General features: G+C 35.3%; 2 protein-coding genes across 4 annotated transcripts in view; both read right to left on the bottom strand.

The window, feature by feature from the left end:
- Positions 1-1,873: 1,873 nt before the first annotated feature.
- Positions 1,874-12,886, bottom strand: NIT2 (nitrilase family member 2). Of its 2 annotated transcripts, XM_034412433.3 has the most exons (11): positions 12,779-12,858; positions 11,185-11,255; positions 10,931-11,049; positions 8,806-8,926; positions 8,378-8,466; positions 5,974-6,067; positions 5,438-5,512; positions 4,455-4,533; positions 4,065-4,163; positions 2,582-2,637; positions 1,874-2,068 (listed from the first exon to the last, which is right to left on the bottom strand). In XM_034412433.3, the coding sequence occupies exons 2-11, from the start codon at positions 11,240-11,242 to the stop codon at positions 1,977-1,979; spliced, it is 882 nt and encodes a 293-aa protein (XP_034268324.2). In that variant the 5' UTR covers positions 11,243-11,255; positions 12,779-12,858; the 3' UTR covers positions 1,874-1,976. The 2 variants fall into 2 exon arrangements, with proteins under 2 accessions (XP_034268324.2, XP_034268339.1); XM_034412448.3 differs by lacking the exon at positions 11,185-11,255 and having other exon boundaries at positions 12,779-12,886.
- A 4,507-nt stretch (positions 12,887-17,393) lies between these two features.
- The window catches only part of TBC1D23 (TBC1 domain family member 23), a 28,866-nt gene continuing 26,494 nt past the window's right edge, over positions 17,394-19,765 (bottom strand). For both annotated transcript variants that reach the window (XM_034412376.2, XM_034412366.3), the window contains one exon: positions 17,394-18,947. In XM_034412376.2, the coding sequence (XP_034268267.1) occupies positions 18,866-18,947 (82 nt within the window). In that variant the 3' untranslated portion in view covers positions 17,394-18,865. The remainder of the gene's footprint in view (positions 18,948-19,765) is intronic.

Genomic DNA, 19,765 nt, shown 5'->3' with positions numbered 1-19,765 from the left:
TATATGGCCACAAATCTTAACTGGATGGCTTAAAACAATCATAAAACCAGTAAACAATATTAAAAAATAAAAACTCTACACCCCAATTGTCTCTTGGAGATTCCCCATAGCAGGCTCATCTACTTTCTTTCCATGCCCCCCACCCATACAATTCCAGCACCTCAGTAAAAAAATCACAACCAACCAATTATAACGACCTTCCGAAAGGCTAGAAGGGTGGGGACCTGTCAAATCACGAGCAGGAAGATGTTTCACAAGGTAGGAAAGCATTTGCTTGCAGAAAGCAAAAATACCCCACCCCCCCACCCCCCCAAAAAAAGGTTCCTACAGTACATCGGCCAAAGATATTTTTTAAAAGTGTAAAAAAACCTGAAGAGAGTTATTAATTATGGAACATTAAAAGAGTTTAGTTGTCCTATCTGGCTTGTAATTGATGGTTGAGTGACCAAGACTGTTTATTTAAAGCACTACATAAATATCTGCAGTCTAGGCAGCTGGAATCAGTTCCTGGTGTTCCAAACAAACCATTCCCAGTTTTGAATATAAGAGCCTTGGTAGTACAGTGGTCTAAAGCACCCTGTTATTAAGACCAGCTGCCTGCAATTACTGCAGGTTTGAATCTCACCAGGCTCAAGGTTGACTCAGCCTTCCATCCTTTCTAAGGTAGGTAAATTGAGGACCCAGTTGTGGGGGCAATAAGCTGACTTTGGATTAATATACAAAAGGATGAAGGCTATTGCTTAGCACATTGTAAACCGCCCTGAATTTCCGGAAAAGGGCAGCATATAAATCAAATTTTAAAAAAAAATTAAGGGGGAAAGAGGTCTAGAACACTCTTGGAATGACCAGAATGGTAGGTTAATTAACTGGACTACAGTGCCCAAATTTCTAAATGGTTCTCAAGATAGAACTAGCTATAGATCTGAATTATTGATGAAAACTGAATTGTAGTTTAAGTTCATTCCGATCAACCTCCAGGTATGGAACCATCCCAGATTTGGATAAAGCTATCCCTGCATGAGGCTTAGTTTGATGGGAAGGAACCAAGGATAATTTATGGATAGCTGCAGCAGCTGAAAATACAAGCTCTTCTGGGTCAGTTGGGAGATACCGGATTACTTCTTCATATAAATCGGGAAGTGGGAGTAATGAGAAGGTAGAAAGGCAATCTGGACCTTGTGATGTTGGGACTTATAAGAGATAGAATGCCAAAACTGCTTCTTTAGGTAATAACTCAAACCTTTTTGATGAATATGGTAAAAAAAAACCAAGCCTTTTTAAAGTCAGGTCCAATGATCACTACTGAAGCAGAGATCTAAATGGCACTTAATTCATGTAAGGTGCCTACAAAATTAAAGGATTTAAAGTGCTTTGCAATCTGGTCAGGGCTTACATATTGACTAATCTGATTTGCCAGCAGCTGACTAAACCTTAATGCAGAGAATGTACGGTAATTGATTCTTGTACACAAAAGTTCCACATTAGAACTGGATGAACATCTTTGAGACTTGCATGATGCTTCAAAAGTGTCTTCAAAATACTGTTGGAGTTTAGCTAATTTAATCTCTTCTGATTATTTTTCATAAAATCAAATAAACACCAAAGTTTAAAAGAAGCATGCATTTATTTGATAATGAATTTTCAGGAGTAACCAATTTAGGTCAACTAACAAAAATGGAAATTTTCTGCTTTTATCCAGTATTATTTTGGTAAAAATATATTGTCTAAAATTGAGTATTTCTTAATATTACTGATTATTCCATTTTCATAAAAATATTTTTATATGTATAAGTGTCAGAAAAGTTTCTAATGCAATACAAGATGTCCAAAATCTGTGCAGACTAAAAAAAATTGTAAACTCAAACTTTCACCATTATATGGAGATAATTTTAATTATCTATAAACTTGATTTACTAGTTTATTACACTGAATTAGCTAGTAATAGCTATTAGAAAAAGTGTCAGTCCAAATTAGAATCATACAATTTTTGCTTCAACAGCGTAAAGATCAGATCGTTTCTGAGAAAGAATGGGGATTTGTTCACGGATTTCTTCAGCCTTCTTTAAGTCTGTATAAAAAAATAAAGCCATATTAATCCCAATTCTGTTTCCTTCCCATACTGATATGATTATACAACACGTAGCTTGAACACATTTCCTATTAACCACTAATTAAAGCATCTGTATTTTTCCTGTGTTGTGTGGTCAAAATAAAAGCATCCCCTAAGAGCTATATGATCCTATAAAATGATGCATGCTTTAATAAATTACCGGAAAGAGCTGCAATTATGTTCCAGCAAATTCTGATATATGTATTCTCAACCAAATCTGAAGCAATGCATTGACTTGGTAATACTGTATATTTACATCTTCATAAGGCAAATCTTATATCAACAGACTGAACTATTATAATTGCTGCACCTCTTATAGATGAAAAGTTCTTAAATGACTTCACGCTTATTCACGCTTACAACCTTCTGAATATGATCAATATTCCAACTAATAGGCAGAAAACTGAGACAGAACTACTTAGCTAATTTACAAGAGCCTCTGTAAGATTTAAATTAGTCCTAACAGCTCACCTATTTCTGCATAGACAATTGTTTCTTCAGTGCCAGCTTTGGCTATAACCTCACCCCTAGAAAGGAAAACAAAAGTTTAACAAATCATGTATTGCCATAGTGTGACCTTACTGATTTCTTATTCCCCTGCTGGTCGTCAAGGGGCACCTCCTAGAACTGTTCTAGAAATGCACTTCTTCCACACTTTTAATGAATGGAGATTGAAAAATAGGGAAGACACATTATTCAAGGAGCAGAAATTGGCAAAAATCACTTCTTCCTCAGAGTTGCTTCTTAGCAGAATTTAACCTGCATTTGTTCAAAGGCAATACAGAAATCTGATAAATGAAAAAAGAATGTGCTTTCAAGTCCTACACAATTCTTCCTTTCTTGTTAAAAGATAAAGACAACCACAATGTACTTCAGTTTAAGATAATATTTCCTAATCCTGATAGAACTGTGACGTGCTGAAATAATTCCTTCCAAATGTAGTCCTAACATACCTGATGGCCAGGAGTTAATGGAGATTGATCTAAAGTAATCAATATTACAGATCAGGAATGTGTGAATATGTTCCACATTTGTTTTTATCTTCGTGGACTTCACAACTTCAAGCTGTGGACTTGTAAGCCTCAGCTTTCTATGAGGTATCTAAAGGCTGTGTCTATTTTGCACTATTTCAGAAAATGCAAATGTTTTTTCTGAAGTTCTGCTTCAGAAAGCAGAAAGGAACTGGAATGAACCTATCATTTCAAGGCTTATAGAGTATTGATCTTTGCTTTCCAGCTAAAAAAAGAAATCACATGAAAAAAAGAGCAAGTGTTAGCATTTCAATGGTAAAACAGGTATACTAAAATTCATCTTAGACAAGATAAAAACTTTACAATGTGTAAAATCTAACCTGTTTGAATATTTTCTTGTACTTATTAACTGTATTGTTGATTTTCTTATAGCAGAAGATTATAAAGCAATAAGTTCTGAAATAATGTAGGCTTGAACTTAGATACTGAAATACATTCTTTCTCATATGCATCTCCCTTTTTTCCTGTACTGTTGGATGATATTACTAAAAGTAATGATACAAAATTGATACTTTCATCAATGGTTTTATAATCATTTTTCATTTTCTAAAAAAAAATCTAGTCAAAAATATGAAACATATTTCAGGCATGGGGATTTTCAAATGATTAAAAAGAGAATAGAATACCTAAATGTGTTGCCAGCCATGTCATTAAAAATATATTTGAAGTAAAAATTATCCTTTGATGAGGTTATCTGTGAATTCAAACAAAATGGAAGGAGGAAATCTTTAGCGATCAGGGCAAAGGTACAATTTTTTTCTACTAAGGCACCATAGAGATAATGCTGAACATTCATTCTGCCAGATTTAGGAACATGTGAGGGTAATTGCTACTTTTAAAAAAAAATACTGTACATTTTAATTTAGCAATTTTGTCTTGTTAGTTGTGATATATTAGTGGAAGAAGTTTGTTTTCTTACTTACCATGGATTTACTACTGTACTATGTCCCCAAGCCACATAAGATCCTGTCTCATCCCTAGCAGGAGATGCAGTTGCTACATAGACCTGGTTATCCACAGCTCTGCCAAAAAGGGAAAGGAAGAGTATCAGCCAATTAGTCCTTTCAGGTGGAATTAAAAATGTGGCACTTGATTTCTTAAATATGGAAAACTTTGGGTTTTTTAGTTCAATAAAATTCAATAGCAAGCACTACATTAGATCACAAGTATCTAAAATATCAGCAAATGGGATAACATAATTTGAATTTAAATTTTAAAAAGTTAAATACAATAACCAAGAGTTACAGTACCGAGAGTCATTTCAATGTAACAAATGTAGGAATGAGTGTAGGCACAAATAAATTGATTCATACCGGCCTCTCTGCAGCAGTTCCCAGTGAGCTGGCCCAGTTGTCAAGTTAAAAGCCCCTGGATATACTAGGAGTTTGCAACCTTCAAAAGGAAGATAGGATGACAATATGATCAACGTAGGCAACAGAAAGTTATCACTGTTGATTTGCTACACTTTAGTCAATCTTTCTATTTGTTTTCATTGGTGAGTCTGTGAAGTATATTTGACAGTATAATTTTAAGAAGTCAGTTTGCAGTAAAACCTGCCAGATTAGAATTCCAAACTGATAATTGAAATTAAACTGATAATTGAAAACAATGGTTTGCTCCCAGGCCCAGGGTTGATGTTTATTGGTTTAAAGCCTCTGTTATGTTTTGTTGATTTTGTTGTTTATTGGATCATTTTGGTCTGAACTGTCTGTTTTTATATTTTTAGTTTTTTGTTTTTTTCCACTTTTGTACACTAGTATTTACTGGAGATGGACAGCTAATATATTTAAATAATCCTGCTCCTCCTGCTCCACCATCATCACCACCACTTGACTTCTAGAAAAGGCCCCTTGGAAATGATGCTTTGATTTGCCAGTGGAATGGTTGCCGTTTTGAAGCAGAAAACCTATTAGAACTCGTTCTAATTCTATCCAATTGCAGCACAATTGGAGTGGCCTCAACACTATAGGCCTTCGGGAAAATGATGAAGACCTGCCTTTTCCCCTAAGTACTGAGCCAGGATTAATAAGATATAATGAGTGTTTTTATCCTTATTTGCTGCCCTGGATTTCTCTAGTACAGGGGTCTCCAAACTTGGCAACTTTAAGACTTGACTTCTGGGAGTTGAAGTCCAAAAGTCTTAAAGTTGCCAAGTTTGGAGATCCCTGCTCTAGTAGATGGATAGCCATGTACATTTAATGAAAGAAAGAAAGAGAGAGAGAGAGAGAGAGAGAGAAGGAAGGAAGGGAGGGAAGAAGGGAGGGAGGGAGGTAAGATTTATTTTTCTCAATTTTACCTTTCTGGGTGTAGATTTGAGCTAGCTCAGGAAATCGGATGTCATAACAAATGCCAATTCCTATTTTACAGTATGCTGCATCAAAACAAGACATGCAAGACATTTCTTATTACTATAGATCAACATTGATGTCTCTAGAATGCTAGTTTTTTTGTATAAAGTATCTATTATGTCAGAGGAAAGGAATCCTGATTTATAATATCCATATAGCAAGTTTGCTCTAAATCACAAGTTTCATCTCAGGAATTAAATATTTCATCAATTCATATCTTTCTACTAAAAATAGAGTTAAGAACTCTGCAAATAAGTAGTTACATACAGAGAAATTCACAGAATTTCTCCAGCACCATGAAGTATGTTAAACATTTATAATGGTACATTTGACTATAATTTATAATCAAATATGATGGAACTGAATGTACATTAAGATAAATGTTAATCGTGAATAAAATCCTAGCTTTAGAAAAAAAAATGACATTAAAAAAATCTGAAAGTGAATTAGTTTTCACTGTCAAAAACAAAGCTCCTTTACTTACGTGTATCAAATACAGAAAACCTGTCACCCGGACTCAGAGTTTCTGATTCCTGAAATCGGATTTTTCCAGGCACATCAATGTCAAACAAATGAATCTGTTTTAAAAGTGAAGACAATTCTTGTTTAAAGATTCTTTAATTGCATATTCTCTGCCCAAATTCACAGAATGGCACATTGAATGCAATGGTACATTGAGCCCTTCCAACTACTGCTATGCCAGACCATCAGTTTACAATTAAACACAGAGAAAAGCTTTGTCCAGGAAGAAATGACCAATCACTAAACTGAAAGATGAGATTGATACATTGAGAGTCAACCATTTTGATCCTAGCTTCTTGTGAGTAGTAAAAAACATTAAGACATTTCTGTTAAATCTAAATTAAGTTAAATTAAATTAAAGTTTCAAATAAACTTTAAGCCAGTAGTCTGGAAAAAAGGTATGCTTTTTAATGGCAAGATATTGACTTGGTGGGTATTTATGGGAAACAAGGCAGCTAGTTGCCAGAAAGTGCAAGAAATTCATGTACTGTGTTTCCCCGAAAATAAGACTCTGTCTTATATTTTTTTGAACCCCGAAATAAGTGCTTGGCCTTATTTTCAGGGATGTCTTATTATTTTGGGGCGCGTGGAGCAAGACGGGGCTTCTCTTGCCGTCTTATCTGATTTCCAGCTCTTTCTCCCTAACCCTAACCAGAGGAAATATCAGGGACCAGCTGTGCATGTGTTTAAATATTTTCGAGGAGGGCTTATTTTAGGGGAAACGGTATTTCTCAACTGAAGTACACTTTGTCTTAATGCAGCTATATGTACAAACCAATATAACATGTCAAATAATACCGTATACACAAGCAACACATTTATTTATTTTTTGGTTCGATTTATATGTCACCCTTCTCCGGAGACTCAGGGCGGCTTACAGTGCATTAAGCAATAGCCTTCATACTTTTGTATATACCTGCTTAGTAGGGCTTTCGGCCCTCCCTAAGCCGTGTTCTTTTTTATATACAAAGTCAGCTTATTGCCCTCACAATCCGGTCCTCATTTTACCTACCTCAGAAAGATGGAAGGCTGAGTCAACCTTGAGCCTGGTGAGATTTGAACTCGCAGTAATTGGAGGCAGCTGGCAGCTAAGTGCTACCTAACAGCACTTTAGTCTGCTGCACCACCAAGGCTCTTTATACTTCATTTAGATCACTTGAAAATATTTAACTTTCAGAAAGCACCACAGAAGTTTTGTTTAATGGGTATGATGACTGCCTAAATTACAATGGCATTCCACCAGCTCTTCCTAGAAATAATTAAACCAGGATCATTGCAACAGTAAATAATTTAGTGGTTAATATAGTTAACAAGGAGTGGATGATTGTGACAGAAGCAATGTGTTGAAATGTCCTTGTTTTTCAGTTACTTCTTTGACACATGCACACTAACCTCTGTTACCTACCATCTGTCAATTATTACTATTGGAAGTAATCTCATACATTGGAAGAAGTCAGAGAAAATTAATTAGTTTTGTTTAATATTTCCAGTTTATTGCAGTAAATACAAAAACGTTTCCACAAGTTAAAATTTCAGTTTATAGCTTTAGCCTAAATCTCTTTGCTATTATCACTGTCATACAAGTCATAAAAGAAATAAAATTGTGTGATATTGACAGTATAGGGAAATGAACAAAAGTCCCTAGACTCAGATGCAGTCAATTTAAATCCAGATATGAAAATGGAAATGAGAGACCTTGAGCTCTTCTATAAAAATTAGAACCTGTGCTAAGTTTCAGATTCTCAAGCTAAACTCCAGTATTTTTAAAAGTTGTTTTTAAGTAAAATCTATTCCTAAACTGTAGGAGGGAAAATGTGACAAAAGAAATAATTCTAGGATTCTACTAAGATATCTAAATGAGACATCCACGCTTCTCTCAATAAAGAATTGTATTATTTATTTTAAATGAGGCAGATACAGGTAATCCTCAATTTACAACAGTTCATTTAGTGACACTTCCAAGTTACAATGGCACTGAAAAAGTGACTTTATGTCCATTTTTCACATTTACAACATTTGTAGCATCCCAATGATTCAGATGATCAAAATTCAGATGCTTGGCAACTGGTTCATACTTATGACTCTTGCTGTTTTCCCAAGGTCATGTGATCACCTTTTGCAACCTTTTGACAAGCAAAATCAATTGGAAAGCCGGATTCACTTAACAACCATGTTACCAACTTATCAATTGCAGTGATTCAGTTAACAACTGTGGAAGAAAATTTGTAAAATGGGACAAAATTCACTCAACAAAGGTCTCACTTAACAACAGAAATTTTGGGGTCAATTGTGGTCGTAAGTCAAGGACTATCTGTAATGTTATCAAACTGAAAGAAAAAGGGACAAACAAGAATTTCTTTTTCTACCTTTCTGTATTTAGCTAACATAGTGCCATCAGGACCAAAAGCTGTACACGTATTATACAATTTTCCTGCATCGTCCTCTGGAATAGAACCTGTTAAAAACAAAGATGATTATTTAGTCAAATAAATGGGCTCTATTTCAGGGATGAAATCCATTTTTTTCCCCTAACGGTTCTGTGGGCGTGGCTTGGTGGGTGTGGCAGGGGAAGGATATTGCAAAATCTCCATTCCCTCCCCTCCTTGGGGAAGGATATTGCAAAATGTTCATTCTCACCCCGCTCTGGCGCCAGCTAGAGGTGGTATTTGCCAGTTATCCGAACTACTCAAAGTTTCTGCTACCGGTTCTCTAGAATCAGTAAGAACCTGCTGGTTCTAACTTTCACCCCTGCTGTATTTATATACAAAAGTAAAATTTAAAAATAACAATTTACCTCCAATGAGATATATACCACATTCCTTTGCAATATTGGAGAGCTTCTGTGTGCAGTCTCCAGGAATTTTCTCTGCATATTCTGGGAAATATTTTGTGCCATAGGGACAATTGAAGCATTCCTATAACGAGAACCAAAGTAAGTCAGACACCCATGTAAACATATTTAAGGAATATATCTTTTTTTTTTTTTTTAAAAAGTAACATAAAAATATAAAATGCAAAAATGACTGGCCATAAGAAAAAAAACCACTCATGACAATAGATTTGTTGGAGCAGACTTAATTCAATATCTTTTTTTTTCTTCCAGCTGGAGGAAGCTAAATGGCTGAACTGATACTGGAATTATACAAACCTGGTTCACATAACATATGAAGTCATACTACATTATAAATCATGAGAGATAACCAGTTTGGTGTAGCGATTAAGTTGCTTACCTAGAAACCAGGATACTGGGAATTCTTGGCCTCTCTCAGGCATAAAAGCTAACTGTGTGAGTAATTCTTTACCAGCCCAACCCATCTCAAAAGATTGTTGTTGTGAGGAAAATAGGAGGCAGGAATATCAGGTATGTTTATCGCCTTGAGTTTGTGTGGGTGTTTGTGTGGATGGGTATGTATAAATCAAGGCAGAATAAAAAATATACTACACTTCACCACAGTACAGGTAGTCCTTGATTTATAACAGGTTGCTTAGTGAGAGTTCAAAGTTACAATTGACCCCCAAAAATGGACTAACAACCCAATTTTGAAGTTGTGATGTTTGCCCCCCAGTCACATGACCCATGTGACCATGATTTATGTTTTTGACAGAAACTAGCATTTACTTTTAGTTTCCAGCAAAAACTGCCCTACAGCATACAATGGGTTCGCTTAATGTCCACCACATTCGCTTAATGACTGCTGCAAAAAATATTGTAAAATTAGTCCCAGTTTACTACTGTGATCAGTAGGCCCTATTATGGTCATAAGACAAGGACTACCTGAATGAATAAGCTTCTACAGGTTTCAACAGCACACTAAGCCATAATGTGATATCTTCGGCTTAATAGCTAAGGAAACCTCTGCCACTCAAAACATACATTATAGCTTAGTCTGATCTATAAACTTAGGCTTCAAATATCATAAGCAAATAAATCCTTTGCTGTTCAAAGAAGTTCTGCTCTGATTTTGTTGCTTAATTAAGATCACTATTTGGATAGACATGGAGTTATTTGGGATCACTATTTGGATAGACATCGAATTATTTGGGGTGTAGTCAGCAAGCATCTGGCTGGTTGGCCTCTTTCAGGCATGAAAGCTGCTGCATGGCTTTGGGCCACTAATATATAAGGCCTTGGATTTTGGCTACATCTGATACAAGTTTCAACTTCACTAAGCAGAGTCAGAGATAAGCACTTTCAACAAATGGGAAAACTCATCTGGGCCACAGGTATTACTTAAATGTCTCTCCCCACACACACATTAATATCCCAGTTTGCCTTCTATCACTGCAAATGAAGCTCTAATATTCACTTGAAAACAGAATGAAACCCATTTTTAAATCAAAATAAACTGTCCACATTTTCTAAAATATTGGTCACATGGCCAAGAAAAATATCACAAAACCACCAAATTTCCACAAAACATCTGGAAAGAGCCCAGTGCTCTGCAGAAAAACAACAAGATATCAACTTTAAAATATGTGAAAAATACATTATAAAACAAGAAATAATGTTTTAAAAACATAAAATGCTGCAACAGCCACAATTTTGCAAATACAACTGGCATGAAAAACATTGAAATTTCAATTACACAGGAGTAATGGGTCCTGGACATGGTGTGCATTCTTTAAAGTAGTGGATTTGAGATACCTTGATTAAAAATTGTTGTGCTATGATGCACTCTTTGGGTACTTGAAAGTTAGAAATCAACCGGCAGGATAGTTTTAGTAGCATATAGATGCAGGAATAGCTACGGCAGTGAGTGTTTGTCTGAAGCCCAATTTTAATATTCATTCTGATCTTGAAAAGAAATCCCTAACTATGTCAGGGAGAAAAAGTAAACACCAAGTGTAGGGCTCAGGAACAGTAAAAATAAAATAAAATCTGAATTTGGAGAGTAATTTTTGAAAAAAGTTATACGCACTGGCAGAATTACAATTTTTGCTCCTTGTCCTGCTGCAGTTCTCACAAGTCTACAGGCTCTGTTCAAGTTCTCTGTTTTGGCAGCAGACACATGGAGCTGGATGAGTGCTAAACGAAAATCTAAATGTAAAAAAAAAGATAAAGGATCAGCTATGAAGAAAAACAAAAAATCCTACCATCAATTTTCAATTAGAAATTACACCTGCCTCCCAGACCACTGTTAAGCAACTAAAAATCTTAAAAAATTCAGGGTACCAAAGATCATGTTGAACAGGGACTGGAATCTCAATGTAACTACGTAGCTAGATGGCATCAAGATGAAGAAACTGATGTAAAGAAAAAAGAGGGGTTAAGCAGCACTCTTGATTAAAATCATAATTCTGTATCAACCCAATCCCAACAACTAAAGCTTTGCTTTCTCTTCCTTATATAAATTGTGTTGAATAAAAGTTTAACATTAGCAAACTCTATGATGCAGTTGTTAAAAACATGTTAGTGAAAATGTACTGTGTAGGGGTGAATTGGGCCTTTAAAAATAACAATATTACTATTTTAGGGAAACCATATTATCAATTTTGAGAAATCCTTACAAAAAGATTGCCCATCCTCAATTTATCTGGTCACATGAGCAAAAGTAGCCAGAAGGAATGAAACATCTTGGTATCATTCCATGATCATAAAATGTTATTTCTTGAGTGCACAATGCTATAAAATTATTGTAGTTATAAGGTTTCCCAAAATTTCAGATAAAAAAAAAGAGTTCCAAAAAAAGTTCCAAAACATCTTTTATGAACTTACTGGAGCATAATTTACAAAACTGACAGAATAGCAGAACTGCCTATCACCAATGTTTTCCTGCACCTCAACCCGATGGTACAAATAACATAGACTTACTTTTTAGTACTTTATAACTGGAGTCCAAATGAGCAAACTGAGTAACACATTTAACATTACAGCTCATTGCACAGTAACTCAGAGACATGCCAAATATCAAAGTGCTCCAGTTAGAGGATAAGTTAATTTGTAGTATTAAATGTTAATAATAAATAGACATAAATTCATTTAAAATATTACTGTAAATGAGAACCAGTTTATTGTAGTGGTTAAGACATCAGGATAGACACCAGGAGATCACATTAGCCATGAAATGATTTTGGGTCACTTTCTCTCAGTCCTAAAATGACAAACCACTTCTGGGGAAAAAAACCTTGCCAAGAAAACTCTAGCTACTTGTCCAGGCAGACTTTGAGAATCAGATCCGATTGAATGGAATTTACTAACATAGTTATATACCTGGGAATTACACATACGAACCACATACATACATACATATAAACAAATACAATTTAAAGTATAGACTGATTCATGAAAGTTACTGTGATAAATTGATTTCTATATTTGCTAATGGTTTTTTTCTTTATATTTAGATGCACATTTTGGATAACTTTATATTAGATGTAATTTTGGATAACTTCCATTGAAGTTATCCAAAATTACAAAAAAAAAGAGTACTTAAGGTAAGAGAAAAGATTTTCTTAAACAGAAGCAGCACCTTTTTTCTTAATTGCTCTCCTCACCCGCACCCAAGACAGACCAAGCCATTGCACGACTACAGCTCGACGTCAACCTACATAAATTTGCACTGGCAGGTTTCTAAGTTAAATTTGTTCAAAAATTAGACACAAAGGAACTTAGCACCTCTGCCAGTCATCTTCCCTTAGCAGAAGGCAAGCCTCAGGCCAGAGACAAAGTTTCTCTTCTCTTTTACTCTCCTCTTATTAAGCGTTCAGTGGAAACTGAACTACCCGAGCACACAATTTCCCCTTGTAGGAAAAATTACGGTACTCACTGGCCATGACTCCTTTCACCAGCTGCATAACATTGGTTCACTAAGGATTGCCGCTGTCCAGAAAAAAGATCCTTAGAGAACACAGCGCATGCCCAAAAAGAGCAAGGGCTTCTAGGAAATGTAGTTCTTTTTGGAGCATTTATTTCCCGATTTTTATTTTACACTACTCCCACAAGCCCTTGCTCTCAATAGTGTCTCTGAGAATGATGGGAGTTGAAGTCCAGATCATTGGGCGGATTCCAGATTCTCTATCCTTGAAAAAAAGGGCTGTGTTATTTCCTCCTTGCTTCCGCCGTCAGGGCTTTTGTAGTATGTGAAAATCTGTGAAAAGCATAAAGCCCAATATTTCGTCATGGAAAACTGCGAAGAGGAATGATAAGCTTGCTGAATTTCTAATTATTAGCCCTGTAGAGAGAGCGAGCTGTCATGAACAAGGCTGTACTCCATTTAATCAGACGAGCATATCTGAGCTACAAAGATACAGACGCCTGCTACAATAGAAACCTATTTGCTGCCATTTAGCAGCCATTTGGGATTTTGCAGCTCTCCTCTTATATACTGAATACCACCTAGAGCAGAGGTCTTCAAACTTGGCAGCTTTAAGACTTGTGGACTTCAACTCCACAAGTTGAAGTCCACAAGTCTTAAAGCTGCCAAGTTTGAAGACCTCTGACCTAAAGTAAAACAAGAATGACAAGATAGCAAATGTAATTCAGTGCAAAGAGCTGCATGTCTTGCTGTCTATAAAGACCAAATTTCACATTTATTAATGGAACTTCAGCTGAGAGCAACTCATCCTGGTGCGTAGCTCAATGAAAATGTAAACCCAGAATGTGACTATTTAAGAAAACATATTGAGAATGAAACATTAAATAAAACTTCAAATATGATGCCCTTGTGTAAAAAGGAGTAAGGTTGATTGGAATGCTGTACTCTTCTGATCATTGCATCTCAAATAGGATATTGTTTTGCACCTTTACCAAAGTGGGAGGGGGGAGGGAAAGTAACCAAAGTCAGAGAAACAGTTCAAGAACTTGAAATATTCTGGTTTACAGTCAAAAATGGGTAAAGGGAGGTCATGATAGAGGTACAGTATGTAAACTCTGCATGATGTCAAGTATGCAAAGTGGGGGGGGTTGCTTTGTTTTTAATCTTCCTCACAATCTAAGAATGATTCTAAGAGTTGCCTTGAGTGAGATAGGCTGCAAAAAAAAAAAAAAAAGTAATAAAAGCACTTCTTTAGTGTAGTGTTCTTATTAAAGAATTTGATGCTACCAACGTGACCATCAAAGGGAGTTTCAACAAATTAGTAGAGAATTAATATATGAAGTAATGGTTGTAGGGAGCCAGTGATATTTTTATGTTAATATTGTTGTAAAAATTAACACATAAAACAATATTATTAATAATTTGTGTTGAATTTCAATTTAAAATTATAATACTGTAGATTTTTAATCTATTTTTTAGAATGGGTGCTGGCGTGTGTATTCCCTGTTGATCTGGAACCTTCCAAGTGTGTTGGATGAGAAATGACCATGTTTTGTAAGTGGTGATGTTATTGGGCTGAGAATGGCCAAGATGAGGAATTAGACCTGCAAAAATCTGTTGTCTAATTGTTTACTTTTTGTTCAGTTGGCAACTCTACTTCATGATGTGAAGCCTTAGGCATATTCTCTGTACCAATAATATTTCTCAATTCAGGTAGTCCTTGATTTACAAGAGTTCATTTAATGACCATTCAAACTTTCAGCGGCACTTAAAAAAAGTGACTGATAACCATTTTTCACACTCACCACCATTGCAGCATTCCCCTGATCACATGATCAAAATTCAGACGCTTGGAAACTGGTTCAAATTTATGGCGGTTGCAGTGTCCCAGGATCAGGTTACCTTCTGCAACCTTCTGATAAGCAAAGTCAATTGGGAAGCCAGATTCACTTAACAATCATGTTACTAACTTAACTACAGTGATTCACTTAACAACTGTGGCAAGAAAGGTCGTATAATGGGGGCACAACTCACTTACCAAATGTTTAGCTTAACAACATAAATTTTGGGCACAAGTTGAGGATGTCATGTATTTTCTCCTAAGTAACTATCAGTGTAGGCCCCAGTGTATTAAAAGGCCTCTAAAGTAATCCTTCAGAATCATGTCCCATAGATCTGACACACACTCATAATAAATAATACAGATTTAAAAATGTTGTAAAATGTATTAACTTCACCAAGGTCAGCTGTTTTTCCCACTCTTCTCCGATTTCTTTTATCAGTTAGTAAAATTTGTGACTGAGAGCAAAAAGAGTGCAATGTGTGTGTATGCCTAAGGAAAACCTCACTACATTGAAATCAAGAAAGCTAAATGGTCAACAAATAATTCTTTATGTGTTGTCAACTTGTGTGAACCATTTACCTGATCATGATCTCAAGGGAAGATTGGTGTCTCTGGGAAAGGTGAGCATGCTCTCAGCATAAATTTCTGACCGTGGATCAAGGCTATACCTCCAGCCCTCTCAATCCTAGCCATTCCCAAGTCATGAAAATGTCTATGGAGATTCTCAGTCATCTACGTCATGGTTGTCCCTAAGGTGCTTTTATAAAAGGCAACTGGGCTTTCTTGGTTTTTTTCTTTGAAAATATTTTGCTTCTCATCCAGCCAGAACTGAAGAAGCTTCTTGGATGAAAAGTGAAATGTTTTCAAAGAAAAAAACCAAGAAAGTCCAGTTGACTTTTTGAAAAGCACCTTTGTGCCAAGCCATGAAACAAATTGCAAGTGGCGAGAGCTGATAAGGTGTTGCAAGCAGCACTGATTGACTGTAAGTTAGATGTAACATACATTCATGCTGATCTTTTCTACTTAAAAAGTGCAGCACAGCCATGATGGTGCAGTGGTTAGAATGCAGTATTGCAGGCTAACTGCCAACTGCCAGCAGTTCGATCCTGACCACTCCAGGTTAATTCAGCCTTCCATCCTTCTGAGATCGGTAAAATGAGAACCTAGATTGTTGGAGGCAATATGCTGATTATGTAAGCATATTGCCTCCAATATTTATTAGAGAAGGCTGTAAAGCACCATGAAGCAGTATATAAGTCTAAGTGCTATTGCTATTTCAAGATAATTTTGAGTAGTAAAATATGGATTTGAGCATTCAAAAACAATTGTTGCAAGTCAAATGTGATCACTAATTACTGCAATGTTCTAAGGACTGCAGACTGAAATACTGTATCTTAAAAGCATACTTGTTTTAGATTAATTATGAGATTTACCTTCATTAAAATTGTTTGCAATCTTACACGTTTATACGACAATGTAATTTTAAGCACATTTAATCAGTGATCAAATTAGAAATTCATAGCTTTATGGGAAAACACTGCTTCGCTTTAAATATTTATGACTTATTTTAGCAGTGAAATCAGGAACATTAAATTAGACCAGGACCAAAAATATCACCCACAAATTAATACCATATCACTTATTTTATGTTTCATATATGGCAGTTAGCATTCCCATGATAAATTCATATAGTAGGCAGTTGTTGAAAGACTGGACTTTTTCAGTAGTAGCCCTCCTACCCCAAGGTTTTATTTTGGGCTTAGACAGTGTTATATAGACAGGCCTTTTAGTTTGTTAAATTTCCATTGTTCTGTATTAAGTGGCTCTAGAATTTGTTCTTCTGCCAGTTATGTTAGACTTTCTTCCACACATAGAATTTACAGTATTTATTCCTTTCATTGTTGCAGTTACAGTTTGTTTTGCTTTGCTTTTCCTAAATACCATCGTCTGTTGAACAACTAATAAACCCTTTTAATAAAGTATATAACAATGGTGCTCCAATGCTCATGGCCTGCTCGAATAGTAATGTAGGTGTAGTAAAAGTAAAGACAATAAGCTTGGCTCAAAGAGGAAAGTGGGCAGTGCAGAGATTAGGATTCAAAGACAAAATATAACTTGAACATCCCGTGGACAGTCAATCCACCCAATACCCAGTGCCTGGTCAGAACACTTTAGAGCAATTGCTTCTTTTTTGAGGATTGTTTTCAGCTGCAGAGGCAGCCACATAAGCACATGAAAAGACATGACTGCTTTAGGGTGTTTGCAACAAGTGTCCCCCACACTCCAAATCCCACTTTGTCTTTTAAACCCAAACCCTACTTAGACCAAAAATGGTTACTAAGAAGAGTTTCAGTATGTTGTATTAACTTCATATACTCCTTAGAATCTTAGATAATACCGGTACGTCAAGGAAGTGACATTTAAATGTGTGTATAACTAACTGTACAAGCCTTTGCACACTCTTTGCAACAGCGCTAAGCAGAAGTAATGCTACCCACACTAAAAACTGTATAGCAGAGAATGCAAAAAGAAGTTTCACCAGTATCACTGGATGGAATTCATTGAAACTTCCAGTGTACACTTGTTACTTTGCAAGCACTCAGATTCACAGAAGATTCCTCACCTTCCAGAACAGACTGAAGAATGCAGAGTTAAAAAAAATAGTTAGAATTGCATTAACCCAATCTAATGATGTGAAGTGTAGATTTGTTGATTTATTATTGTTATTTCTTGGAAATGACGGTTGGATCAAGCATCCTGTATCCAAATGACTTGGACAAATAATTGGCTTTTAAGTAGTAATGATTTATTTACAATAGCACTTTTATAAACAATTGCACGAACATCTTTACATTAATATTATGAAAAAAGTGTCATTGCTAAATTAGGCAGGAAAACCTCTAGGAGATTTTAATTTGCTTTTTAAAAGGAGAGTAGAGAAAGGGGAAAAAAATAATGCAACAGCTCTGGGACAGAACTATAAATATAGGAGTATTGGCAAAAGTGCAGTTCATGCAATTCATATTTATATACTTGTTTTATTTTTTAAAAAATGAGTATTGGTTTCAGGATTAAGGTGCCTACATGATTCTTGTTAAGAGTTCAAAAGAGTTGGTAGTGAAGATCAGTTGATTTTAGTTTCCATTGGCATGTTGATTGGATCTGCAGATATTCTATTATTTTTTTGTCCAACCTACTGAAATCCTAAGAATTGTTACTCTCACGTTTTGCAGCTTTCATGTCAGCATTTACAGGATTTCCTTGAGACTTGTAAGTGCATTCAAATACCTCTCACAACCATTTTGGTTATCTTTAAAAACTATGGATTTTTGCACCAGATTTTATTTTTTTAATCTCAAGCACTGAAGACATTATTAATAGTATTCAGCTGATACATTTCAAAGAAAAACTAAAGACATCATACATAAAGTTTCCACACTTTGCTTCACTCATGCGCATTGCAAGTTTAGTAAGTGCTGGACAGATTTTGAACAGGTTTCTGAAAGATTATATTTGCATGTCCATTAGTGTAGCCAATTCTTATATTCTCTTATGAAAAATGAATTATGATTTCATTTCCCAATCTAATGTTGACTTTGGTAAACCTTAGCTTTCATTCTAGAGCATAAAGCTGTTAACATTCAACTGCTGTATGCTGCTTACCATTTCAAGCTTCCGGAATTTAACTATTCTCTTAAACCTCATAGAAGACTTTAAAAATTACATACACATTGTATGTCCCTATAAACCTGCCCCAAGTTTGATAGCATGTAATGTTATTTTAAAGAAGTCCTAGATCCTTGCCTCAAGTACTGTGCCAAATCCTGATACTATGCGTAGCAGTTCAAGCCAAATATTCAAGGCTTGTAAAAATATGTCTTGTTTTCAATTGTGAATTATGTAGTTCAAATATTTTCCAATATTGGAAAGTATTGCCTGGCTACAGTACATCTTTTCAAACAGATCTATATACTGAGTTTTCTCCTTACGAATAAGTCAGCTTCTCCAAAGCTACTTTAAAAATAACTCAAGTTTATAACAAACAATATTTGCAAATGTGTTAAAGAAAATACTTTAAAAAAATCTCTTCAAAAGTATAGTTTACTTCTACCATAAAGTGGTTATCCAGGCACTCCCATCAATAAACTGAAATGTCCTCTTAGGTTAGTATTCAGCTGCAACAAGTCATTTTAGGCCACATAAAATATTTTGGCCACCACTTTCTTCTGAAGACACAGTGAAAACATCTGTTCTTATTAGCTTTCCAGGGCATCCAGTACTTTCATAATCTGTAGTTTTATAGCTTTGGTGGCATCACCTGCATTTGGAATCAAGTACCTTAAAAATGGAAATGATAACATCATTTGTTAATATACTAAATCCCTTTCACAATATAAAATAGTACAATTAAAATATTGCATCATGATCAATAGGATCCTTATATATGACGCGCATGCGCACACGGGCACACATACTCAGGCATAGATATACAGTGATGCTGATTTCCAAAGAAATTGAAATGAGATAAAGAATCAGTGTGTCATTTCTCTTCCACTCCGCCTTCAGACTCTACCCGCATAATGTTCTGGAAGTCTCTCAAGACATGGCTATGTCCTTAGGCTGAGATCCCAGGAGACCACTGACATTCTAAGATGGCTCCGCTGATATAGTTAATATTTATTTTCTCTTGAGACTTTTATTTTTAATCATGACTGTTGTATATTTTTGATAATGATTGTTTTTATATATTTTTGTTTTACTTTATTGTTGTCCCAGAGTAACTACTTGTAAAATGGAGACTACATAAATTTGATAAATACATAAATATATAAAATATTAGTTGCCTAGCAACTAATTTCCAATTTATTTTTACACTTGGGAAAAGTTTAAATTATATGGAACACTGATTAATATGTTGCTGTTAAGAGAATCACAAAATTGCAGGATGTATGTAGATGATTCACTCATGATCTAACATAGTGATTAAACTGTATCTTAATTAAAACACAAGGAGTAATAATTTCTAGACTATTGTTTAGCCAACTAAATAATGTATAAAAAGTTCTATAGAACTTGAAGAAGGCTAAGCCTTTTGAATGGTAATATAATCAAGGTTGACTCAGCCTTCCATCCTTTCTAAGGTAGGTAAAATGAGG

Source organism: Pantherophis guttatus, chromosome 5 (genome assembly GCF_059756535.1).
Source record: "Pantherophis guttatus breed Tessera chromosome 5, ASM5975653v1, whole genome shotgun sequence".
Classification (NCBI taxonomy): domain Eukaryota; kingdom Metazoa; phylum Chordata; class Lepidosauria; order Squamata; family Colubridae; genus Pantherophis; species Pantherophis guttatus.
The sequence above is the reverse complement of the archived record's forward strand: the minus strand, read 5'-3'. Positions and strand labels throughout refer to the sequence as shown.